Raw genomic sequence first — 26,114 nt, forward strand, 5'->3', positions numbered from 1 at the left:
TAGTACAAGTACTGTATTTATTTTACCTGCTCAGGAGTTGAGACAATCTGTTCCAAAACAAGAATGCAGAATCTAGATCAGTCCTTGTTCGTTTTCCACGTAATAGCATCTTAGTTTAAAGTATGCCAACCAACCTCCTCCTTCCATCATTTCCTTAGGATATTACTGCACAGCAAAACATCTTGCCCTCAGGAAAGTTCTTAATTTAGCCTATTATTTAAACCACCACGTGTGTTGGGCATTTTTATGTAAGACAGGGAAGTAAATTAGTCAAACATGCTCAGTTCTGTTCCATGAAGACATCCATGAATCATTACAGTTGCACTCTATGCTAGAGTAGTTATACAGCTGCAGTGCAACAACATCAGAGAGGGCAAAGAACTCAAAGACCCCCATACAAGGCAGCAATTGCATCCTTAGCCAATGTGGCCATGGCTGCAAGGACAGCCACCAGGCAGGGGACAGAGAGTTGTTTTTTGGGAGGGGGGAGCTTGTAAAATGTGAATTTGTTTCCAACAACCCCTTAAGTCTTTTCATGAGCTTATCCTACAAGATTAAACTTAATAATGGATGTGTGCATAGGACTAGCTTTATTTTCTCATCAACTGGAACAAATGCTCCAGAGTTTGGCTGCAGACAATGCAAAATACCCTTTTCAGCATTCTAAAAATAACCAGAACCTTCTCCCCCTCTTCTGGAAGTCCTAGGGAAATCTGAGCAGCTATAAGAGGAAAAAGTTTTACCTTAGATTTTTTTCAGGGGTTAGGTTTCTTAACTCTTTAAATTTTCCTCCAAGCTGAGGGTGTGGAGTGAGGGGTCAGAAGCAGCTCTGGACAAGATGGTTCTAGACCCAATCCCCCTCTAATTCCCTGAATTAGAGCTAACTTCCAGAAGTTCTTCTCATAGAGCTTGTCTATGGAATTTTTGCATTTGCTTTAATAGCCAGCAGTTAAAGTAATACTAGTCCCTAGAATAGATGCAGCCATACTGGTATAAAAGGTACTTACGTTAATGAAGCTTATTTACATAAGTTTCTAGAAATAAGCACCTTTATATCAGTTTCTAAATTGATAAAGTGATAGATTTAATATTACCTCAACTTTCTGCTTTTCTACATTCTAGCCAAGGGGGAGCAGTAAGAGGAAGGAACTAGTGTCTAGCTGCAATTTCAAACCACTGCTCTAGTCTATAAGTAATTCCCATCCTTAATAATGCATTGGAGGAGTTTTAGTTGGGGGCTGAAGGTGACGGCTAGTGGCGTTCTGTTATTTTCTTTGTTAGGCCTGTCCTGTAGTAGGTGACTTCTGGGAACTCTTCTGGCTCTATCAATCTGTTTCTTCACTTCCGCAGGTGGGCATTGTAGTTGTAAGAAAGCGTGACAGAGATCTTGTAGGTGTTTGTCTCTGTCTGAGGGGTTGGAGCAAATGCGGTTGTATCGCAGAGCTTGGCTGTAGACAATGGATCGTGTGGTGTGGTCAGGGTGAAAGCTGGAGGCATGTAGGTAGGAACAGCGGTCAGTAGGTTTCCGGTATAGGTTGGTGTTTATGTGACCATTGTTTATTAGCACTGTAGTGTCCAGGAAGTGGATCTCTTGAGTGGACTGGACCAGGCTGAGGTTGATGGTGGGATGGAAATTGTTGAAATCATGGTGGAATTCCTCAAGGGCTTCTTTTCCATGGGTCCAGATGATGAAGATGTCATCAATATAGTGCAAGTAGAGTAGGGGCTTTAGGGGACGAAAAGAAGCCCTTGAGGAATTCCACCATGATTTCAACAATTTCCATCCCACCATCAACCTCAGCCTGGTCCAGTCCACACAAGAGATCCACTTCCTGGACACTACAGAAAATAACAGAACGCCACTAGCTGTCACCTTCAGCCCCCAACTAAAACCCCTCCAACGCATTATTAAGGATCTACAACCTATCCTGAAGGATGACCCAACACTCTCACAAATCTTGGGAGACAGGCCAGTCCTTGCCTACAGACAGCCCCGCAACCTGAAGCAAATACTCACCAACAACCACATACCACACAACAGAACCACTAACCCAGGAACCTATCCTTGCAACAAAGCCCGTTGCCAACTGTGCCCACATATCTATTCAGGGGACACCATCACAGGGCCTAATAACATCAGCCACACTATCAGAGGCTCGTTCACCTGCACATCCACCAATGTGATATATGCCATCATGTGCCAGCAATGCCCCTCTGCCATTTACATTGGTCAAACTGGACAGTCTCTACGTAAAAGAATAAATGGACACAAATCAGATGTCAAGAATTATAACATTCATAAACCAGTCGGAGAACACTTCAATCTCTCTGGTCACGCAATCACAGACATGAAGGTCGCTATCTTACAACAAAAAAACTTCAAATCCAGACTCCAGCGAGAAACTGCTGAATTGGAATTCATTTGCAAATTGGATACTATTAATTTAGGCTTAAATAGAGACTGGGAGTAGCTAAGTCATTATGCAAGGTAGCCTATTTCCCTTTGTTTTTTCCTAACCCCCCCCCCCACGACGTTCTGGTTAAACTTGGATTTAAACTTGGAGAGTGGTCAGTTTGGATGAGCTATTGCCAGCAGGAGAGTGAGTTTGTGTGTGTGTGTGTTTGTTTCCGAGGGGGGGGGGGGCCCTGGATTTGTGCTGGAAATGGCCCACCTTGATTATCATGCACATTGTAGGGAGAGTGGTCACTTTGGATAAGCTATTACCAGCAGAAGAGTGAGTTTGTGTGTGTGGTTTTTGGAGGGGGGTGAGAGAACCTGGATTTGTGCAGGAAATGGCCCACCTTGATTATCATACACATTGTGAAGAGAGTGGTCACTTTGGATGGGCTATTACCAGCAGGAGAGTGAGTTTGTGTGTGGGGGGGCGGAGGGTGAGAAAACCTGGATTTGTGCTGGAAGTGGCCCAACTTGATGATCACTTTAGAGAAGCTATTACCAGCAGGACAGTGGGGTGGGAGGAGGTATTGTTTCATGGTCTCTGTGTGTATATAATGTCTTCTGCAGTTTCCACGGTATGCATCCGATGAAGTGAGCTGTAGCTCACAAAAGCTCATGCTCAAATAAATTGGTTAGTCTCTAAGGTGCCACAAGTACTCCTTTTCTTTTTGCGAATATAGACTAACACAGATGTTACTCTGAAACCTTCCCAAAATTGAGACACATTCTGCCAACATATACAGTATTCTGCATTGTTACTTGAATCCTGAATGGCAGACCAAATATCTTCATTTCCACTTTTACTAGTCTGATGAAGAAGATAGAAAAGAAGACAGCAAAGTGGGGTGGAGTTAATTTAAAAGCCTCCATACCCAGATACCAGAAAGGTCAAAGCAGAAAGAATTTTGGAGCCTCCTGTCATCTAATTTTGCACATAAAATTCATTAGCTTTCTTCTAACCAGGACAGTCAGTCAAGAGGCTGAAAGTGATCTATGCTGCTCAAGTAATGTGTAGCCCTCATTACCCAAAGACATCTTCGGGTCTCACAAAGTAAGTGGTCTGGGCTGATGTCAAGGTACAGTCACACTCACTACAGCACATTCTAGGGTGCTTTATGTGAGATGCTAATTTGAAACACTCTAAAGTTATACACATTTAATGAAGAGGTAAGTACAGTAAGGGCATAGATATGTATCTTCTTTGCAAATATACAGTGCAATCCCACATACCAAATATGTCTGAAGGACATGGAACACCCTTCACAAAAATGTAGTAAACTGCCAGCCAGCAGGCTCCCCAAATTTTAGAGTGACAATGTGTCAGCTTGTTCAAGAGTAGCCTGCTCTAAAGAGAAAATGATCTGTGCTTCTGTTCCCCGATCCTAGAGTTTTATTGAAAACAACCATCAGGTTTGTTAGTGAATCTATATCCTTGGACTAGTGTAAATGGAATGCACAGTTGCTGTTTTATTGTATTTGTCCAACTTTCCAAAAATTATGTGCATGCAATTGACAAGTATAAGAGCAATGTGATTGCTATGGCAGAGAAACAATCATGTATACGACAGTAATTCTAGTTTCCTAGGTAATTGAAAGCCTGTGGGGTGAGCCTGATTTATACAGGGGAAAAATGAGCAGAATCTGTCCCTATATTTACAATTTACCTAATGGAACCACACTATTCTTCCTCCGCACACACAGCGCCGAGACCTCCAGCATTCCCTTGTAGTTTTCTTGCCATACCGGATTTCATCTAAACAAACATTTAGCTCCTGTACTGTTCAGCAGTTATCACTGGCACTCTAGGGTCCCATGACCGGAACAAAGGTATTTTACAGGACAGTATCAAAGCTGCATCACAGAACTGAGACAGAAGAAGCATACATAATCAATGCCTAGCTCAAACCAGCATTTAATCAAACTAATTAGTATTACACTCATTCCGCTTTGGAAACTAAACTAGTTTAAAGAGTAACAATTGCAGCCCTGTACCTTTTTTTTTTTTAGACTGTTCACCTGATGACATTCTTTTACACTAAATAATTTATTCAAATTTAAAAACTTAACAAGTTAGTCTGTATCAGGAGATTGAAAAAAATAGGGACACACACATTGTGGCTATTGGCCAGTCACTGTTTAAAGTTACAAAGCCTGATACTGAAAAGTTTTTAATTCATCCACTTGTAAGTTGCACCAGGAAAAAATTGTTTTTAAGTTACTGATGCAATTTTTCTCTCAGTCAAATATGTTAGCATGGCTATTTAAAGATTCATCGATAAGGGAAAAATTGTTTTAATGCGGGGCTACTTGCCTCTTACATACAAATACTTCTCAGTATGCCCCAGTACCTTTGGCATTTCACATCAAAAAAAAAAAAAAATTCCAAGTGGTTGAGTTATGTACCTTCTAGTAACAGCTACCATCACACAAATTGTAGGAATACTATGAAAAGTAGTATCTATGTTACATTATGCCAAAAGTCAACTGAAAACTAAGCAAGAAAAAGTTTAAAATCCCAAGTCAGCAGTTACAGGTACGGTCATAATTATTTTTAGTTACATCCTTATCTGTAGAGATTCTTACCATCATGGCAAAAACAGGTTACACACAAAAACATCACTACTGCAGTAGCTTTCACTGCATTTTAAAGGCAAAATCTACTGTGCAATTAAGAAGCAATATAGATGGATTCTGAAGGTAGTCAAGGTCTAATCTTCTGCTGGAACGATGGTGATTCAGATTATGGGAGGGAGGGTTGTTAGAGGGGAAAGGAATGGAGAAGCCTGCTGTACCATCATGAGCAGAGCTCTCCGTTTTATGAACAGTGCTACAAAACACTACTTCACCTATCACAACCAGCAACAGCTTTCTCCTCTCCTTGCTCCCAATCCCCCTGGCAATAAACACTCCCCTCCTCTTCTTGATTTCTCCTAAGCCCAAAACAGGCACACCGCCCAAGAAAGCCCCACACCCACCACTGGTGACCTACGTTTTACTATGCTTAAAACTACAAAAAAAAGTTTCTGAATACAAAATATCCATTTGGAAACCCAGATCATATGTTGTACACCTACTGAGGCTTTTGTAAGTCTAAATAAATAATAGTATAATAGGCTGTATACAAAGTATTACAATACTTTCCTTCACGCAGAAGATACCATATCCAAATACACAATCCCCAAAACACATTACCATAAAGGTTTTTAAAAATGGGTAATTTTATGAAAGTTTTATACATAAAACCTTTGCTTTATTTTTTAATAAGTCCCTCAAAATTTCAAAGGAAACACTAGGACTCTCCACTTTTGGCAAGTGACAAAAAAAACCTGGTAACTCAGATACATCAGTAGATGCCAAAATTTGTGACATGGCTCCCCATAATTACTTTGATACCAACTCTCCAGGCAGTTACAGGTTGCAGAAAAATTGAATTGTTTTTCCCCCAGGTGCTGCTAAGCTGTTTGGAGAAAAGAGAGAAAGGTTAATTTGCAATGCTATTAAAATGCACAGGCATTTAAGATTACTGAGAATTAAGTCCTATTTCTTACTGATTACTGTAATGGTCTTTAACTACTAGAAAAACATCAGCAATGAAAAATATTGCACTATCTTCATGCAGTTAAGACACAAAATGGTGATTCCCTTCTGTTTACGTGTATGTTCAGTTTATAACACCAATTATAACCTTTAATCAGTTATTCCTTTGTAGCGCACAGCACAAAACAAAGCCAGACGTTAACTCTTCCAGCTGCTCATTAAGCCAAGAAATACACTCCCTTATGTCATTATTGCTTAAATAATTTTAACTTCTTTTTATTCATTAATTTAATCTTCTTACTGAGGTATTTCCCCACTTCTTTTGTTATAAATAAGGTTAAGATTTTGTCATGATTATTTTTAGTTGAAGTCATGGACAGGTCACAGGAAAAACAAAAATTCACAGAAGCCTGTGACCTGTCTTTGACTTTTATTAAAAATAAGGTGAGGGCTAACTTCGGGGGCGTGGGGGGGAGAGACTTACACAGCTCCAGGGCCCCTGCAGGACCCATGGAATCTGGGAGCCCACAGGGCCTACCACCTCAAAGCACAGGATTGAAGTTGAAGCAGAAAATGTCACCAAGCTCTCTGAAAGTCATGGAGTCTGTGACTTCCATGACAAAAATCTTATCCTTCGTTATAACTGCTGTAGACTGAGCCAGACTACTTTAAGTACATGCAATGCCTACACTTAAATTAGAGATGGAGAGGCAACCAATAACTCCACACCCCAACAAGCCACTTTCTTGAAGCGCACCGTCCAAAGAACAAACATCTTTCTAAGACTCTCTCAACAACTGAGCATTATGATACAGCCTTGCAGTCAAACTCTAAAAACCTGTTAAAATTTATCAACTGTGTACTCTCAAACCCCTGCATATATCCAGAAATGTAAACCACTTGGGAAGCGTAAGGCCATGTCTACACTACAGGTACCACAGCGGCATAGCTATGGTGGTATAACTTTGCTGGCATAACTCCATACCGTAGATGCAGCCTTCAGTGACAGAAGGGATTTTTCTGTTACTGAAGGACCACCGCCTCCCCAAACAATGGTAGCTAGACTGATGACGGAAGCATTCTTCTGGAATGCTTCCATCATCAACCTAGCGGCACGTTCACTGGTGGTTAGGTCAGCATAGCTACGCCACTCAGGGTGTGGATTTTGCACACATCTGAGCAATGCAGCTATGTCAACCTAAATTTTAGGTGTAAACCAGGCCTAAGTCAACAGTTACACTTCATCAAGTTTAGCCAATTTGTTCAACATTTGACTATTGTCATTTACTACATTTTTAGATAAACATATTGCAGAATACAGTCAAAATAGAAAAAGTTATATGCGTAAGACCCTATGTAACTGGCAATACTGCGGATTCCGCAATAAAAGGCTTCCACCGCAGTTTGACAGTGGGAGCTGCGAGAGCCCCCGCTCTCGGCCCCAGGCGGCCAACAGCAGAAAATCATGGAAAAGTAATAACGGACTTTGTTACCGTAAGTAATAGGGTCCAATATTACTTTTCCATGGCGTGTCTGCACCTCAGCCACAGGGTTTTGACAATCATTTGCAATTCAAGTCGGGCCTTATGTGCGTACCTATTACTCAATGGAACAAGCACTTTGTTGGCCCTTAGTCTGCAAATTTAGTATGTGAAACAAGAACAGGACATAAAATTATGAACTAACAACATGACAGTAAATAGAAAGTAGATAACCATCAACATTAGGAAGCAAAAAAATGAAATGAAAAAATGAGAGAGAGAGAGAGAGAGAGAGAGAGAGAGAGAGAGAGAGAGATGTCACCAGAACATGGAAGTAGCTACTAAGGGTGTGTCTATACTTAAAACGCGACAGCAGCACAGTTGTGCCACTGTAGTGCTTCAGTGCAGACCCTATCTACTCCAACATTGGTGTGGATAATCCAACTGGTTCTCTCATTGGTGTAGATAATCCAATTTTTTCATCGACCTAGCATGGTCTACATGGGGACTTACTTAGTCATCTTAACAATACCACTCAGGCATGTGGATTTTTCACACCCCGACCAATGTAGTTGTACCGACCCAATTTTCTAGAGTAGACCAGGCCTAAGATTTCTACTTAAGTTACATGGTTTCTTGAAGAAATGCTGCACACAGTTAAAGTGTTATTTATTAAATGATGTATTTAGTAAATCAGAGTGGTCACTGCAAACTCCAAGGAGAAAGTGCCACTGCATCTTAGACTCTTGAGAAACAGCAACAGTTTTATTCCATCCCCACCCACAAAAGTTGTTCATTTAAAGAAAAAGTAATTTTATAAAGCTGTAAGACAAATCAAAGTATGGTTTAACTCAAATACCAGTTTTATATTCTTGCTTAAAAAGCTTCCCAACTGATAAAAACGTACAGGCAACACTGTTAGCAATCCCTTTTTCAATTCCCAACCATCTAAAGATCCATCCATTAAAAACAAAACGTTGAGTTAATAACAAAATGAAAAAATTTGAGCCCATAATTGAAAGATCAACACATCTGGTTTTATTATAGTACTGTATTCTTATTTGTACGGCACAAAGCTAATTACAAAGAAACATTTACAAGTTTTTCAAGTATCGTTAAGAAATCAGTTCAAGGTTTCTGCTTCAAAAAGCTGTATTTAACAATATTCCATACAGATAGCACAAATTGATTAGCATTCAAAGAATTTTCCCCTCTGTTTGGCTTACATATGATTCAGAAGGCACTAAAAATCCCTGCAGTCACATTCTTGGGGGTGGATCCTGTTCTTAGTTGTACCGGCACACAACATTTTGCATGTTGTAAAATTAACTATTGCTCATACACAGTAGATTTTACAGAACGCAGTGATGGACATGTGCATATTAGAGACCAGGATTAAGTCCCAGATTGCTCTGATCCAACAACAAAGTGTTTATAATTGTGCAAAAAGGGGGAATCCTATTACAGAGCAAGACAGTGTCACATTTAAGTTAAGGTAACTTAATAGTTACCTTAAAACTTACTAAAAATACCATGGCAGTCTTCCATGCTTACTGTTTTAATATTTTTGTTGAATAAGATGTTGAAGTAAAGATGCATTTCTCCAACTATGAGCCCTACACACTCAGTCTAGGCTCAAGTAAGTCCAGTTCTTCCCAGCTCACATATCACCAAGAATAAGAGCTCTAAAAGTTAAATTAGGCTCTCAATGACACTTGGACTACCCCATGGCCTACAATGGGGTTATATAAGTGTCAAAAATTGGAACTCAATAGATAATCTGGCTGATACTGTACATGATGGAACAGAATCCACAGCTAACTAGTTCTTAGCTGTGCTGGCTCTGTATTTCTGTGAACATGTAACTCTGAATACAAAGAAAGCAGAGGTAAAAAATTACCTTTGTACACAGTCACTTTTCAAATTAGTATCACACTAACTTTGGACTGGTGAGATTAGTTTTTCCAAACATTCAAGCTTTTCAAAAATGAAAGACAGCAGAAGCCCTGTTACCTCTTTTTCCCCCATTTCTTATACTACCTTTTAAAATAAAGCAGGAAATGTGGCCAGCAGCTGGTCCCGTCTCTTCTGCCCCAACACAGCTGTATCCACTTTAGCATAAAGAAAAACAAGGATGCTAAATACACATATACTTTTTCAAACAGTGATGTTTCACAAAGAAATTAGTTGTCTCTTCTCTTGCTCTTCCTTTAACTTCTATTACCACTAATGGGAGCTACTTAAGCACATCACTGGGAGGAGGAGACTCTTCAATTTACTCTTAATCCAACATATAAATCCATTTATTATACCTTAGTGTTAAGGTTTAAGTATATTAACTCAATCATTTTACAAATAGAGACATCTCAATCATTAACTCTAGACTTAAGTTGACCCATTCTTTGTGAAACCTCACTTTACATTTAATTATTTTTCACACCCTTTCTTCCCCAATTTACATACATGTGAATAATCTAAACATTTTAATACAACCAAAAAATAAAAAAGTGTATTGTAACCTATTCGTCTTGCAAGATAGGGTAATATTAGTGCTGATCCAAAAGCAACTCTCACACATTTGTCTGTGACCCCCCCAAATTATTTTATTCCTCCTCTCTTAACTAAACATGGAGGTCTGCATGCGCATTATTTTTTCAAACCATCAATGTCAAGACAACCTTTGTTCATCTGCAGATTGTATTTCCTAACTGACTATAGAAAGTTAGAGATATTTCTGAATACTCAGAGATGCCAATTTAAGATCCCATAGTAAAGTTACACAAGTATGCATGTAATTTAAGTAAAAAGCCACTTTTGAAATACAAGGAATCTCAGTGATCTTGGGTATACAGACTATTTATGGTGAACTAGAATTAGAATTGCAATTCACGTTACAGTTATGTGAAAAAAGTAGGTGACTTGCCTGCATTAGGGTGCCATTGTACAATGTTAATAATTGAAACCAATATTTGGGTTATGTTTAACATACAAATTTTTACATCACCAAGTAAGGTAGACTAATGAGAAATGACTTTTTTAAAGTGATTTTGAGAACCATCAGGAATTGTATACCACTGGAAGGCACAAATCCTGACCTTTCAAACAAGAACCATTTGCTTATAGTTCTGGGTGGTCTAAAAACAGAAGACCTTAAAAAAAAAAACACATCACACTCATTACCATATTATTTGTCCTTTCCCCTAATCAGATGCATATTTCAGTAGCACATATCTTAAAAACTGCTACTATTAGAAGGAAAGCAAGCAGTGTACGTTATTCCTTTTCCATTAGTTTGTGAGCTACTGGCTACTAAAATCAAGTCAAAACTCCACTGCAGAATATAGGCAAGGAGAAGAATAATAATCAGAATATAGTTTTAATATCCACTACCTGTCCATTGGCCAAAGCTGGAAACACTTTGGCAAATCAGTACAAATGCTTTCAAGATGAGAAAACATTTCTAAGCACTGGTCCTAAACCAGTGATCAGAAAAACCTGGACTAAGCATCAATGCAAGCTGTTTGATATCGCATTATGGGAATATATGGATCCTTACCAGGTTGCGAGGTGGAAAACGACTGTTCTTTAACCCCTACACAACGGAGCCTGGCAGGGCAAGCACCTAAAAAAGAAACTGTCAGAGAGGTTTAATAGTAATGTATAATTGAGACTTGTTACAGTTTTATATGCATGCTTTAACTGTTTGCTGATCAATACTATTTTTGTTCTTAAGTCTGTCCGGTGACGATGTCCTAATAAAGCAGCATTTTTCTTTTAAAAAAAAACAAAAACAAGTATTTTCAGCTCCTCAGGATAAGCCGACTACACATTATCTGATTCAAAACAGGGTAGACAGTATTATCTTTACTGGCAACTGTGGGCACTGAGCACACTTTCATGCTTCAGGTTTGCGTGATCTTTCACTCACTGCTGCAAACGGGCTCCGAATACACCTGCATATGTCAGGTTGCACAATATTTAGCACGCTGCTGTAAGCAGATTCCAAGCGCACTATTTGTGCACCAGTTTTGCACAATCTTTACCCAATACAAACAAGCTCCCAAGTGTGCCGTTCACGCGAGCTCTTTACCCTCTGCCACACACGGGCGCCGTTCCCATGCCAGTTTTGCCTACCCCCTATTTTTCAAGCCATGGCCTGCTTGCTCCGCCACGGCCCGAGGCCCCCGGATGTGGGCACGGACAGGTGAGAATAAAGACTGAAGCAGGTACTTGACCCTACATTTTGAAGGAGGCACATGCCCGCCTGGCACACAGGGAGCAGAACTCCACCGACAGCTGATCCCTGTCCACGTGGAGGCAGATCCCGCCGGTGGCCGGCCGCTCCTCCGCCTCCAGCTCGCCAGCATCCCGGCTCGGCAGGGCGTAGTCGTGGTCGCGGCTCTCGCCAGTCTGTGGTGGGTGCTGATGGGGCGGGTCCATGTCCCTGAAGAGGCTGGTACGGAGCCTGAGCCCGCCCGCCCCGGCCAGGCGGTTCAGCAGCTGCCCCAGGGCGCTCTGGTTGGCCAGCACGGCCCGCAGGTAGTTAGTTTCCCGCTCCAGATCCCGCAGGCGCCGGTTCAGCCCCCGGTTGCGGTCCCGCAGCTGCCGGTTCTCCGCGGCCAGGCCCTGCAGGCGGCTCTCCAACCCCAACACGTACTGCTTCTTCTTCAGCCGGTTCAGGCGGGCCGCGGCCGCCGCCTTCAGCCGGCTCCCCGCCGCCACCCCGCCCGGGCTGGCCCCGACCCCGCCCGGGCTGGCCCCGCAGCTGCTCCGGCCCGGCGCGCTCAGGGGCGGCTCCAGCTCGTCCTGCTGCCCGCAGAAGCAGCCGCTCGGCTCCACATCCAGGTCCCAGTGCGGCTGGGCCGCCTCCAGCAGATCGCCCAGCTCCAGCCCCAGCCCCGCGAACGGGTCCTCCTGCTCGGCCAGCTCCTCGGCCCCAGCGGCCGCCTCCCCCCGCCCCTGCTGCGGCTGCTCCAGGACGGCCGCGTCCCAGCGCTGCGGCTTGGTGCGGGGGCCCTCCGGCTCCTCCTCCCCGCCATGGCCGCCTCCGGCCCCAGGGGCCGGCCCCGCGCGGGGGAGCTGCCAGGCGGCGGCCGAGGGGCTCTCCCCGCCCGACGAGGCCGCCAGCAGCTGGGTCAGGCTGTGGCGCATGGTGGGGAGGGGGCGAGGCCCGGGCTTCCCCGCAGGCTGGTCCGGGGAGAGGGAGAGGGAGAGGATTCCCCGCCGCGGGTGGAGAGACGCCGCGGGGCGGAGAAGCTGCAGGCCGCAGCGCAAGGGGCCGGAAATGGCGGCTCCGCTGGCCGCGCCTGCGCGGGGCTGCTCGGCCGCCGCCGCCGCGCGGAACCGGAGAGAGAAGAGGAGCACCCCCCCCCCCCCGCCGCGCCCCATATTCGGGAGAGAAGGGGCGGGGCAGTGGGGGGCATTCGAGAGGGGCGGGGCGGGGTGAGTTTAGAAGAGGGTATGCACCATGGGTGTGTTACAGAGCCGGACAAAGAGGCTGCCAGGCCGAAAAGTGGCCTCGAAATCCTTATGAAGAAGCTTTGATCCCAAGAGCTGTACCAGGGGCCTGTTGGCGCAGGCAGGACCGCTGAAATGCAGCCGCTGCTGGAGCACAGAGCAGGGCAGTTAAAATGATTAGGGGGCTGGGGCATGTGACTGAGGAGGAGAGGCTGAGGGGACTGGGCTTGTTTAGTCTGCAGAAGAGAAGAGTGAGGGGTAGGGTAACCAGATAGCAACTGTGAAAAAACGGGACGGGGTGGGGAGTAATAGACACCTATATAAGAAAAAGTCCCCAAAAAGCGGCACTGTCCCTATAAAAACGGGACATCTGGTCACCCTAGTGAGAGGGGATTTGATAGCAGCCTTCAACTAAGGGGGGGGTTCTGAAGAGGTTGGAGCTCGGCTGTTCTCAGTGGTGGCAGACGACAGAACAAGGAGTAATGGTCTCAAGTTGCAGTGGGGGAGGTCGAGGTTGAATATTAGGAAACACTATTTCACTAGGAGCGTGGTGAAGCACTGGAATGGGTTACCTAGGGAGGTGGTGGAATCGCCATCCTTAGAGGTTTTTAAGGCCTGGCTTGACAAAGCCCTGGCTGGGATGATTTAGAAGGGGTTGGTCCTGCTTTGAGCAGGGGGTTGGACTGGATGACCTTCTGAGATCTCTTCCAACCCTAATGATCTATGAGTCTATGTTGCACACACTAGGGGAAGGGAAAGGTTTTGCATGAACCCCTGCCAATGTCCTTGTTGCTGTAATAAAATGATGTATTTATTATCCCTATAACATCACATAGGACAGCATAGGGCTTAGTTTACTTGAGGATGATGAACAAAGTCCAATTTTAAACCTGATTTCTACTGATCCACATTTTTCATACCTAGGACCTGATCCAAGCCCCTCAGAAGTTGATGGGAGCTTTTCTGTTGATGATGATTGCTTTGAATCAGACCCCTAATATATAAACAACTAATCATCTATCTGAAAATCATTGTCAGTGATAAAGATACTGTACATGTGGTAATCTGCTTTATCCCTCCATACAGGTAATAAACTGTGATCTTGGTGCGACCCCTTTTTCCTTCCCAGCTCCACTTTACTGTATATTAACAATTTGCTGTATCAAATCTAAACTTTTCAGGGCAAGAGCTTCTTTTCCCCTCTTTATTTGTCATGTAAAATATTTAATGTACTTCTATAATCTGAAAAAATTACTAGAAACATAAGAGGCAAGGAACAAACAAGACAAACTCATAAATGATTATGAATTTTTCATACTAAAGTCCATTGTTTCCCAGTTTTATTTAGCATAACTTGTTCTACTAACTCAAAGTGCTGCATTTAGGCTGCCACCTCAAATCAATAGTATGGAAACAAAAAATGGGCTTCAAACCAGCCCTCATAAAAGGTTTGTAAAGTTGTGAGCACACTAATAAAGAAATCTGATACAAGATCATTTTAGTTTTTAAAAAAAGGGTTACTAACAAGCAGTAAGTAGTGTGCTATAATAGTTCTGCTGAGAGCTGAACAGAGGATGAGGGGTTATGACATGAAGTGGCGGAGTTTGTTGTTCAGCTCTTTTTCTTTAGTAAGTAAGTCCATGCTGTGTTTCTTGTAAGCATCAAACTGCATCCAGAGCTCACTGTATGCTTGCTCATTTCCCTCCAGACGTCGCTGCAGCTCTTGGACCCTTAGGTTGCTGTCCACTGCTGCTACCTCTCTCACAAAGCGCTCCTCTGCTGTCAGCCTGGCCCTCTCTGCAGACTCCAGCTTCTTCTCCAGCTGCTGAATTTCCCGTTGCTTCTCCTGCAGTGTCTTGCCCCTCTCCATAGCCAGATGCAGCAGCTCCTCTTTCTCACGGATCACCCTCTCCAACTTGGCTTGCAGCTTGCTGCCCTCAGCCTTTTGTTGCCTTTCTGCCTGCTCCAGCTGTGCAGCAATTTGGCAGTGCTTCTCCTCCAGGCTTTGCAGTTGACTTCTCAGTAAATCAGTTTCCCTGGCATGGACACTGGCTTGTTGGCTCTGAGCTTCCAGTAGCTCCTTCTCTCGCTCCTGGGCTCTGTGGCTCTCTTGAGCACATCTCTCTTTTAAAGAATCTACCTCCTGAGAGAGCCTCGTCTCCTGGGAAGTGAGCTGGAGAACCTCAGCCTCCTTCTTCTTCAGAGCCTTGCTGAAAAGGCTATTGTTTTCCTGCCTCAGGCGCTTATTTTCCTCCCTCAGCAGCATGTTCTGCTGCTTGTGCTCATCCTTGAAGCGAATCATGTCCTCATGGTTGGCAGCCAAGTCCATAAAGCGCTCCTCCAGCTGCTGGGCCCGCCGGGTCTGACTTTCCAGCCTCACACTATCCTCCATCCTCAACTCCTCCAGCTCCATGTTGAGACTTTCCAGTGCCTTGCAGCGCATTAGGGTATCATCCGCTCGCTTCTTCAATATGCAGATGAGCTGAGACTGCTCATGGAGGCGTGAACGTAGCAGAGCCTTCTCCCCCTTCTCCCCATCAGAGAGCCCATGGAGCTTCTCCAGGGCCTCATACAGATCGCCCATGTCTCCTTTTGTTTCTAATTCAGCCTCCTTTGGATCATTTGTGGGGCAGGACATCTCAGGGTCTTTCTCATCCTGAGGCATGGAGCTGCTGTCTCCTGCAGAGTCTGTAATTCAAGCTAGATAACAACAGCTTCTCTTAGTAACATTCAAAATTATTTAATTGCATCCAACAGTTCTAGTTTCCCAACCAACAAGGCTGCAATTGGTGGATATGCCTGGGGAGTTCCATTATATCACAAGTCAGGAGACCTGGACATTCCAGAACAGATTGCAGTTTGCCAACAGCTCTTGAGCTGGTCACTTTCCTTGGCTCTGCAGATTGAGCAGGGGGAATCAAATTAGTATCTTACATATCTGTATACTAATGCGAGAAGTATGGGGAATAAGCAGGAAGAACTCAAAATGCTAGTAAATAAGCACAACTATGACATAGTTATAGACTTGGTGAGATAATACGCATGACTGGAATATTGGTATAAAAGGGTACAGTTTGCTCAGGAAGGACAGACAGGGAAAAAAGGGAGGAGGTGTTGCCTTATATAGTAATATATATATATATATATATATATATATATATATATATACTTGGACTGAGGTTAAGATGGAAATAGGAGACAGACTTGCTGAAAGTCTCTGGGAAAGGATAAAAGGGATCAAAAACCAGGGTGATGTTATGGTAGGGGTCTACTACAGACCACCTAACCAGGAAGAAGAAGTGGATGAGGCTTTTTTTTTTTTTAAACAACAGAATCATCCAAAGCACAGGACTTGGTGGTGATGTGGGACTTCAGCTACTCAGACATCTGTTGGAAAAACAACACAGCAGGACACAGATTATCCAACAAGTTTTTATTTCAGAAGGTGGAGAAAGCTACTAGGGGAGATGCTGTTCTCAATTTGATTTTGGCAGATAGGGAGGAACTGGCTGAGAATTTGAAAGTGGAAGGCAGCTTGCGTGAAAGTGATCATGAAATGGTAGAGTTCATGATTCTAAGGAACGGTGGGAGGGAGAACAGCAAAATAAAGACAATGGATTTCAAGAAGGCAGACTTGAGCAAACTCAGGGAGTTGGTAGGCAAGATCCCATGGGAAGGAAGTCTAAGAGGAAAAACAACTGAAGACAGTTGGCAGTTTTTCAGAGAGACATTATTAAGGGCTGTGATGCATGGCCAGAAAGGGTTAAGCATCCTGCAGGCTAAATGACCCAGAACCAACCTGTAGAAACATGTTAGAAAAGTATATGAATGGTAATTAGGGCCACTCCATGTTAGATAGGTTAGAATTTGAAATGCAAACCTGTATTGTTAGAGAATTAGAGGTGATACTAATTATACGTGTGTCTTGTTCGATGTTAGCCATGTAAACAGATAGTTCCTGTCTATTACTGTTGATTCAGTGATCAAAAGGAAATATTAACATTTAGATGAATCTTGGGTGAAATAGTGTCATTGTCTATATGTCTCTTTAAAACTGTATATGAGCTACTTAATGGATAAATTACCGGTGATGTTTGGGAAACAGAAGGTTACATCAAAAGCCTATTGTTCACCCAGGACTGTATGGTCAGGCGAATACTAAAAAAAAGACTGTATAAAAGACTCTTGGGACCTGATCCTGTCATCTCAGATCTGCTTAATGCTTCATGCAGGGGAAGCTTAAGCCACAAGGCTGAGATTTTCAGTCCTAACCTGGAATCACCCTGAATATAAACATTGGACTATAACCTATGAACTAATTCTGAAAGAACTCTTTGCAACTACAAAGCTCACCATCTCCATTGTGAATCTGAATCTCAAGAACTGTACTCATGTCTGTATGTATACTGATCTTTTAACCAATACTCTCTCTCTTTTCTTTTTTAATAAATTTTAGTTTAGTTAATAGGAATTGGCTGTAAGTGTATATTTGGGTAAGATCTGAAATATTCATTAACCTGGGAGGTAATGTGTCTGATCCTTTGGGATTGGTAGAACTTTCTTATATGATGAATAAGATTTTCAGTAATCCTCATCATATTTGACATGGGTGTCTGGGTGGAGGCCTGAGGCTGGGTTGCTTTAAGGGAACTGTGTTGGCTTCTGGGTAACCAGTAAGGTATCATAGAAGCTGTTTTGTGCTGGTTTGGTAAATCTAAGTATTGAGATATCCACCAGCTTTGGGGATTGTCTGCCCCATTCTTTGCAGTTCACCCTAATTGAGAAACTCCCTGGGACCCTGGTCATAAGGGCACAAGAACAAACTATCCCACTGCATAGGAAAGATAAGAAATATGGCAAGAGACCACCCTGGCTTAACCAGGAGATCTTCAATGATCTAAAAATCAAAAAAGAGTCCTTCAAAAACTGGAAACTAGATCAAATTACAAAAAGGATGAATATAAACAACACAAGTATGTAGACACAAAATTAGAAAGGCCAAGGCACAAAACAAGATCATACTAGCTGGAGACATAAAGGATAACCAGAAAACATTCTACAAATACATTAGAAGCAAGAGGAAGACCAAGGACAGGCCTGTTAACTCAATGAAGGGGGGAAACAATAACGGAAAATGTGGAAATGGCAGAGATGCTTAATTACTTCTTTGTTTCGGTTTTCACCAAAAAGGTTGGTAGTGATTGGATGTCTAACATAGTGAATGCCAGTGAAAATGATGTAGGATCAGAGGCTAAAATAGGGAAATAACAAGTTAAAAATTACTTAGACAAGTTAGATGTCTTCGAGTCACCAGGGCCTGATGAAATACATCCTAGAATACTCAAGGAGCTGACTGAGGAGATATCTGAGCCATTAGCGATTATCTTTGAAAAGTCATGAGAGATTCCAGAAGACTGGAAAAAGGCAAATACAGTGCCGATCTATAAAAAGGGAAATAAGGACAACTCGGGGAATTACAGACCACTCAGCTTAACTTCGGTACCTGGAAAGATAATGGAGCAAATAATTAAGCAATCAATTTGCAAACATCTAGAAGATAATAAGGTGATAAGTAACAGTCAGCATGGATTTGTCAAGAACAAATTGTGTCAGACCAACCTGGTAGCTTTCTTTGACAGAGTAACAAGCTTTGTGGATGAGGGGGAAGCAGTAGACATGGTATATCTTGACTTTAGTAAGGCTTTTGATACTGTCTCGCATGACCTTCTCATAAACAAACTAGGGAAATGCAACCTAGATGGAGCTACTATAAGGTGGGTGCATAACTGGTTGAAAAACCGTTCCCAGAGCGTAGTTATCAGTGGTTCACAGTCATGCTGGAAGGGCATAACAAGTGGAGTCCCGCAGAGATTGGTTCTGGGTCCAGTTCTGTTCAATATCTTCATCAATGATTTAGATAATGGCATAGAAAGTACACTTACAACGTTTGCAGATGATACCACACTGGGAGGGGTTGCAAGTGCTTTGGAGGGTAGGATTAAAATTCAAAATGATCTGTACAAACTGGAGAAATGGTCTGAAGTAAGAAAGATTAAATTCAATCAGGACAAATGCAAAGTACTTCACTTAGGAAGGAACAATCAGTTGCACACATACAAAATTGGAAATGACTGTCTAGGAAAGAGGACTGCAGAAAGGGATCTGGGGGGTCATAGTGGATCACAAGCTAAATATGAGTCAACAGTGTAATATTGTTGCAAAAAAAGCGATCATCATTTTGGGATGTAAGCAAGACACGAGAAGTAATTCTTCTGCTTTACTCTGCGCTCATTAGGCCTCAACTGGATTATTGTGTCCAGTTCTGGGCACCACATTTCAGGAAAGATGTGGACAAACTGGAGAAAGTCCAGAGAAGAGCAACAAAAATGATTCAAGGTCTAGAAAATATGACCTATGAGGAAAGATTGAAAAAAATGGGTTTGTTTAGTGTGGAAAAGAGAAGACTGAGAGGGGACGTGATAACAGTTCAAGTACATAAAAGGTTGTTACAAGGAGGAGGGAGAAAATTTGTTTTTTTTTAACCTCTGCGGATAGGACAAGAAGCAATGGGCTTAAATTGCAGCAAGGAAGGTTTAGGTTGGACATTAGGAAAAACTTCCTAACTGTCAGGGTGGTTAAGCACTGGAATAAATTGCCTAGGGAGGTTGTGGAATCTTCATCATTGGAGATTTTTAAGAGCAGGTTAGACAAACACCTGTCAGGGATGGTCTAGAAAATATTTAGTCCTGCCATGAGTGCAGGTGACTGGATTAGATGACCTCTCGAGGTCCCTTCCAGTCCTATGATTCTCTGCTGCACCAGTGCAAAATTAAGGAAGCAGTGAAGAGAAGACACTTAGCCTAGCCAGAAAAAAACAAAACAAACCTAATTAAGAATAGTACTTATCCAGGTCCAGCTAACCCTGATGACAAACCCATGGCAGTTCTTTACTGATGTGCTGGTGCTGTGATTCCAGGCAAACACTGTTTGTTTACTTCACTATAACATTGTTAAGACAAATAAATCCTTACACAATTTTCTTCCCCTATATTTCTCATTCCATATCTGTTATTAGAAACACAAATATAGCTGGAGTTACTGGACTGGTCTTTTAACTGATTGTAAATGATTGTAAACAATGTCTGGACCTCTGTGAATGAAAAGGGCTATATAAGTGCTAATTATTATTACTGAAGGTGAGTGATCTAATGGTTAAAGCACAGGGTTGGAGACTTGGATTCTAATTTTACCTTTGCCACTGATTTGCTGTATTATCTTGGCCATGTCACTTGTCTGTGCCTCAGTTTCCTCATGTGGAAAATGGGGAAAATATTTATATTGTAAGAGCAGACTGGGACCCTGTCATCCTCGGTGTTGCAGAAATGTGTGAAAAGAGACTATCTGCACTAAAGAGCTTCCACTCAAAAAGACACATGAATAGAGGTGTGTAAAACATATATGTAAATGAGCATGCTGAAAAGCAGCACATTTTGTTTTTAGATTGTGAGGTAGTGGTAGGATAAGAGGATAACAGGAAGTGGGGAGTCAATACAAGGAAAAGGAAAGAGAAAGAGGATGGAGGGCAAGGGAGGCAATGTGAAGGAGAGGAGTGGGGGCATACAGCTAGGCAGCAGAGATTAAAGAACAGCCTCAGAGTTTTGTGGTGGTGACCTTCTCCAGAGGGTGCCATCCCTTGCTAGGTACATCAGTCCACGCACACTCGCTGCTGCTTTCCCTGCCTCCTGACAAATGGAAAGAATTGGAGAGGGAGGAAAGGACCAGGTTTAGGTGGGCTGGGTGAAAGGAAAACAGGCTAAAGAGGATGGATTGAGAATAGTGTGGAGGAAGAGAATAGGAAAATGTTTCCTTACCAGATATTTTCTTTTCTCTGGTTTGTCTGCCACTCCTACTGTAGGGTTTCTGTCTCCATGGAGACAAGGGGCTGACTCAGACTCGAGTCACTCCACAGCTCATGCCCGTGACTTGGCTACTTGGAAGTCTGCCATGTGTAGTCAGGCCAACTTTGAAATAGCTGCGAGTGCTTCATAGCAAACAAGCGCCACTAACGTACTTTTTAAAAGATCCTGTAACAAGAACGGGATATTCCAAAAGAGGAAATATTGAAATGAACTGCAGGCCTGAACTCACAAAGAGCTGGAGAAGTCACATTGTCAGGCTGTAAAGTTCAGTGGAGGGGCCTTGTCTTCATAACTGTCTCCATGCTGAAGATAATGAGATATGGACCTTGCCCCAAAGAGCAATGAAGGATCTAGGCATGAGGTGAAAGAGAAGAGCAAACAGCAAGAGCAATGTACTTGGAGAGAGAGAGAGGTCATGCATATGTCTTATTGGCTCCACTAATGTGTGTGCGGGAGGAAAGTGTATGTACTGTATGTGCAATTGACAGAGAGGCTGGGCACATAGATTATAGCTTTTTCAGTAGGGTAAGAGGGTTGGTGTGGGTGGGTGAGCAGGCTCAGGTTTATAGAAGCTGGGAATGGATCACTTGATTACCTGTTCATTCCCTCTGGGGCACCTGGCATTGGCCGGTGTCAGAAGACAGGATACTGGGCTAAATGGACCTTTGGTCTGACCCAGTATGGCCATTCTTATGTTCTTAAATAGGTTTCCCTGGCAAATTAAGTGCATTTTTAGGTGGGATTTGATGGGCTAGAACAGAGGGGAGCACATGCTGCCTATAGGGCAGAATGGACAGAAGCCTGAATGAGAGTGGGAAAGCTATGTGATGGAGGCTGTTAGGTGGCTTCTGTGCAGCAAAGATGGCAACAAAAAGAAGTGAGAACAGAAAGATAGGCAGAAGCCAGAGTATGTAGGCAAGGGGAAAATGTTCTACTTTATTCATGTCTGACAATACTGATTTTGGAACAGGGAGGTAAAGTTATGTCAAGGCTAGTCATACGTGTGGGAAATGTATTTCCAGGTGGGAGGATTATATGCAATTGTGATAAATGAAGGGGAAGAGAGGGGGAGTAGCTCCCTTTTATGGATCCAGCCAGCCAGTTAGCTCTAAAATCCCTCTTAGTAGCTGTTCTCTACTTGCTTTACCTGTATAGGGTTAAAAAATCTCCCTGCATAGGTAAAAGAAAGGAAGTGGGCACCTGACCAAAAGAGCTAATGGGAAGGCTAGGACTTTTTTAAAATTGGGAAAAAAACTTCCCCTTTCTCTGTGTGTGTTGTTCTCGGGGAGAAGCAGAGACAGGTCTGGAACTATGCTGTAAGAAGCTTGGGGCCAGGTATGAAAAATCATCTAAATCATACTTAGAAACTACTCACTTGAAACCCCCTCAATATGTAAGTAGCTCAGGAAATGTCCAGGAAGACACAAGTAGATTTATTTATTTTTATTTCTTTATGGCTTGTGGACTCCTCTGTGCTAACCCCAACTGCTTTTGTTTTGCTTGTAACCTTTGAGATGGACCTCAAGAAGGGTATTCTTGATGCTGAATTTTTGTAAGTGGGTTTTTTAAATCTAGCAATAGCCTGAGTTTCCAATGTATTTTCTTTTTTTGTTTTTAATAAAACTTACCTTTTTTAAGAACATGATTGGATTTTGTGTACTAAGATGTTTGTGCATATTGTTTAATTAGCTTGTGGCAACAGCTGATTTCCTTTGTTTTCTTTCTCAGCTCTTCCCCAGTGGGGTGGGGAGTGAAAGGGCTTTAGGCTTCCCACAGGAAGGGGTATGATTCTAAGTGCACCTTCTGGGGTCCTCAAAGGGGTTTTGCACTTGGGTGGTGGCAGCATCAACCCATCCAAAGTCAGAGAGAAGCTGTAACTTGGAGAGTTTGATACCTGCCTGGAGTGGCCAGTATTCCTTTTTAGAATCCTTGAGAGCCCCCACCTTCTGCACTCACAGTGCCAGAGCAGGGAATCGGCCTTGACAGCAATGCTTTTAAAATAAAGTAGAGTCGGCACTTTAGACTCATTAGAATTGCTGATGTACTACTGCTTGTGACAGGTTTGCCAGACTTAAGCTTCATTGGAAGAACAGACCTCAGGTGTGTATTATCTTAAAAAGTGAGGGACACAGAACTGCTTACGGCTTATGGGCTCCTTCATAAAGGGTAATTGGAGTTTAGTTCACGACAGCTATTGACTCAGTGGCATGCACTTTCCTCGAAGGTTGTCTTTTGCCTTCCAATATCATGTCTCAACTACATGCTACGGATGACTTGGAGGCCTTCTTCCCTTTGACTGCAAGGTGACAGGGTAGGTTTCCGCTGCAGCTGGGAGAGAGTCTTCCAGCCTGGATAGACAAACTCGCACTAGCTCAGCCCAAGCTAGCACCGTTAAAACAGCTGTGTGGACGCTGTGGCACAGGTGGAGGCTTGGGGTAGGCACCCAAGCTCAGACCCAGCTGACCCCCTGGATCCAACCTTGGGTAGCTAGCCCAAGTCTCTGCTGCTGCCACCATGGTGTCACTGCTATTTTTAGCGTGCTAGCTCAGTCCAAGCCAGTGCAAGGCTGGCTACCCACTCACTCTCAGCTGCAGTGGAGACATACCCAAGCAAAACAAACGAGGAAGTTGGCTTCCTGAAGTCTTTTGTCTTGACAGCTGAGCCCTGGCTATCAAAAACAAATTCCTCTAGGCTTTTTTCTGTCAGAGCAAATGTTAGTAGTCAGTCAGTTAGTCAGAGGCACATAGTGCTTTAGTGTAGGGTTGTTTGCACACACAGTGGTAAAAAGTCCATATTAGTTAGGTGAAACATTTTCAAAGGACTATTACCAATAAATACTTTTGTTAAATACAGTTTTAAAAATATTAGCTCTTTTCACCATAACATTGCTCGAGTGTTAAAATTCTTCCTGGCTGCAGGGTAAGTGCATTGCTTAATACTAAGCTCCTGTTAAAACAATTTAAAAGGAAAAAGCCAGTTTTCCGGACCGGGAATCTTAAGGCTCCAGTTTTGTAAATAAAGCCATATACCATTTTACTGTCATATGTTTTCCCAAGACAATTCAATTTCTTTGGCATTTGATTTGTTGCATTTCTTTGCACTGCAGTATAGTCCACTGAAAAAGCTTTGAGGGGAAGCCAGTGCATTTCCCTTTTATGTTATGTTACGCAGTAAAACAACACTAAAGCTTAGTAAACTTAGCTGTTAAAAGATAGGAAAGTAATAGCTTTTAGGAGCTGAGCCAAAGTCAACTGAAATCAACAGGCTGTGAATCAGGGCTTTCATGAAGATACCAATACAGTCATCTAACACTGCAATACTGAGCACTGCTATATTTTTTAAGGCTACTGTTGCGACTGGCTCAGTTGACCTTGCATAGTTCACTGTAGGCTTGAAGGTGGCACATTTGATATGGGGACTCATTTTTGCCTCAGTGGAAAAAAGCCCAACGTGCTGGTTTGGAAAAGCACTTAATCTTCTGGACATGCTACAAAAGCAATGTATTTGCCAAGATTTTGGGGGAAGTTTGAGGCTGTGTTCCTGACGAGGGCAAGAGAGTCTGTTTTGTTCCTTTGGTTTATTGGCTGTTCAGCAGCATTAAATAATCCTGTATAAATTAACTTGGATAGCCAGGAGATTGCAAGTGCAATTAATTATTTGGGCATGGAAAGCTTCTGTATGGGTGTGGTTTTTAAAAATTTAAATCTAAAATAAAATTATGATGATGTACTTTGAGTGAGCACTGGCTTTTGAGGTAGCTGCATGATGCTCTTAGTACCAATACCAAGAATGATTAAGGAAAAATGGGATATCTGATTACTATTCTAATTATCAAAGGCTTGCACTGTCATGGGCTAGATATTTTAGTTTGGTTATCCTAATTTGAGCACTTCCAAAGATGTCTGTACTGTACAAAAAATTATTACATGACTCCCTGCCTGAAGAGTTTCAGTCCAAAAATGCCCTGTTCCAATCCTACAGTCTATAAACTCCTGAAACTATTTTTAAACAAAAACAATTATTAAAGGGCTTGTCTACGTGGTGCATTAGTGTGCCCCAACAGAGGTGTAAATTCTAGTGTTTACAAGCCTGTCCCACACTAACTTGTGTGGACTCTATTGGCTCACACTACAGTTTCCCTAGTGTGCACAGACATAGCGCTGTTTCAAACAATGCTACATCACTGTACATCAGGGAATTTTTAGCATGCACCAGCAGGGATCACACAGATAGCTCATGCACAACATGCTGGTGCGCACTAACGCATCATATAGACAAGCCCCCAGTTGTACAGACAAAATATGCACTTATATATTTGTAAATTAGCCAGTGGAAAGTTAAAGATCGTGCACACAAAAATCCAGTTTTGCAAGTGCAGCTAAAGTCCTTTATAAAAATATGCACCTCCTCATGTCAAACGAATCAGAATGTAGTGTGAATACAAAAAAATTTAATTCTGTACATACACTCCTCAGTTCAGAATGTTTTTTTAATATATAAAAAGATACAACAGGCACTTATCGTACCTCTAAGCTTCATAAATATCCAGATTTCAAAGTTGGTTGCACTACTTCCTACCATGACCCTACATGGGTGCTTTTGAAAAATTTCACCCAAAATGCCTAATGTTGTTAGGTACTCAATTTCTATTGAAAGTGAATGGAAATTGGGTACTTAACTCCTTTAGTGACTTTTGAAAATCTCAAAATTTCACCCTCCCTTCATTCATATTTACAATTTAATAAAATATAGGATGCATTACCATTCTAGACCTACAGTAGTTGCAATAAATAAATACACAAGTGTAACATATGCATTTATTTTGACGACTGACTTTCAATAATGCAATATGAAAAATTGACAGATATATGAAATGCAAATCTAGTATAATTGATCAGATGTGTATTTTAATTGAGCATTTACTTCTCTGAACACAACTGTAGCTTTAATAGGCTGCTTTTAGATAAACAGTGTAATAATACATTTCTATGTTTTTTACATTCAAACTTTTAGTTACATACAATGCTATAGGATTGAAATATGCTTGCTATTTTGTACAGTGTAGGTTCTTTAAAGAACTACCCAATTCCTGCTATGTTGTAGCGGTGGCACCAAAGTGCATACAAAAGTCTTGACACACCCAAAAGAGCAATCCAACAACAAACTTGGGTACAGATATTGTATATGCTTAAAATAAATATCCAATTTATCCATCAAGAATAAAATGAGCAACTTAATGGATGAAAAGATCCTTCAGAGCAA

The 26,114-nt window shown here is 42.4% G+C and overlaps 3 protein-coding genes across 4 annotated transcripts in view; all 3 read right to left on the reverse strand.

Moving 5' to 3' along the window:
- LOC140905631 (uncharacterized) overlaps window positions 1–26,114 on the reverse strand; it is a 92,352-nt gene that overhangs the window by 16,277 nt on the left and 49,961 nt on the right. The gene's annotated exons all lie outside the window — the stretch shown is intronic.
- Window positions 2,336–12,810, reverse strand: CREBZF (CREB/ATF bZIP transcription factor). 2 transcript variants are annotated; one of them, XR_012157949.1, is made up of 4 exons: window positions 11,717–12,810; window positions 11,033–11,110; window positions 9,517–9,587; window positions 2,336–5,915 (listed from the first exon to the last, which is right to left on the reverse strand). XR_012157949.1 is itself a non-coding variant. In XM_073336276.1 (3 exons), exons 1-2 carry the CDS (start codon window positions 12,625–12,627, stop codon window positions 11,062–11,064), a joined length of 960 nt encoding a protein of 319 aa, XP_073192377.1. In that variant the 5' UTR covers window positions 12,628–12,810; the 3' UTR covers window positions 8,492–9,587; window positions 11,033–11,061. The 2 variants fall into 2 exon arrangements, 1 of the variants encoding a protein (XP_073192377.1); XM_073336276.1 differs by lacking the exon at window positions 2,336–5,915 and having other exon boundaries at window positions 8,492–9,587.
- CCDC89 (coiled-coil domain containing 89) lies at window positions 14,275–20,854 on the reverse strand. Its single transcript, XM_073336263.1, has 2 exons — window positions 20,805–20,854; window positions 14,275–15,633 (listed from the first exon to the last, which is right to left on the reverse strand). Exon 2 carries the CDS (start codon window positions 15,596–15,598, stop codon window positions 14,516–14,518), a length of 1,083 nt encoding a protein of 360 aa, XP_073192364.1. The 5' UTR covers window positions 15,599–15,633; window positions 20,805–20,854; the 3' UTR covers window positions 14,275–14,515.

This window comes from Lepidochelys kempii, chromosome 1 (assembly GCF_965140265.1).
Source record: "Lepidochelys kempii isolate rLepKem1 chromosome 1, rLepKem1.hap2, whole genome shotgun sequence".
Lineage (NCBI taxonomy): Eukaryota > Metazoa > Chordata > Testudines > Cheloniidae > Lepidochelys > Lepidochelys kempii.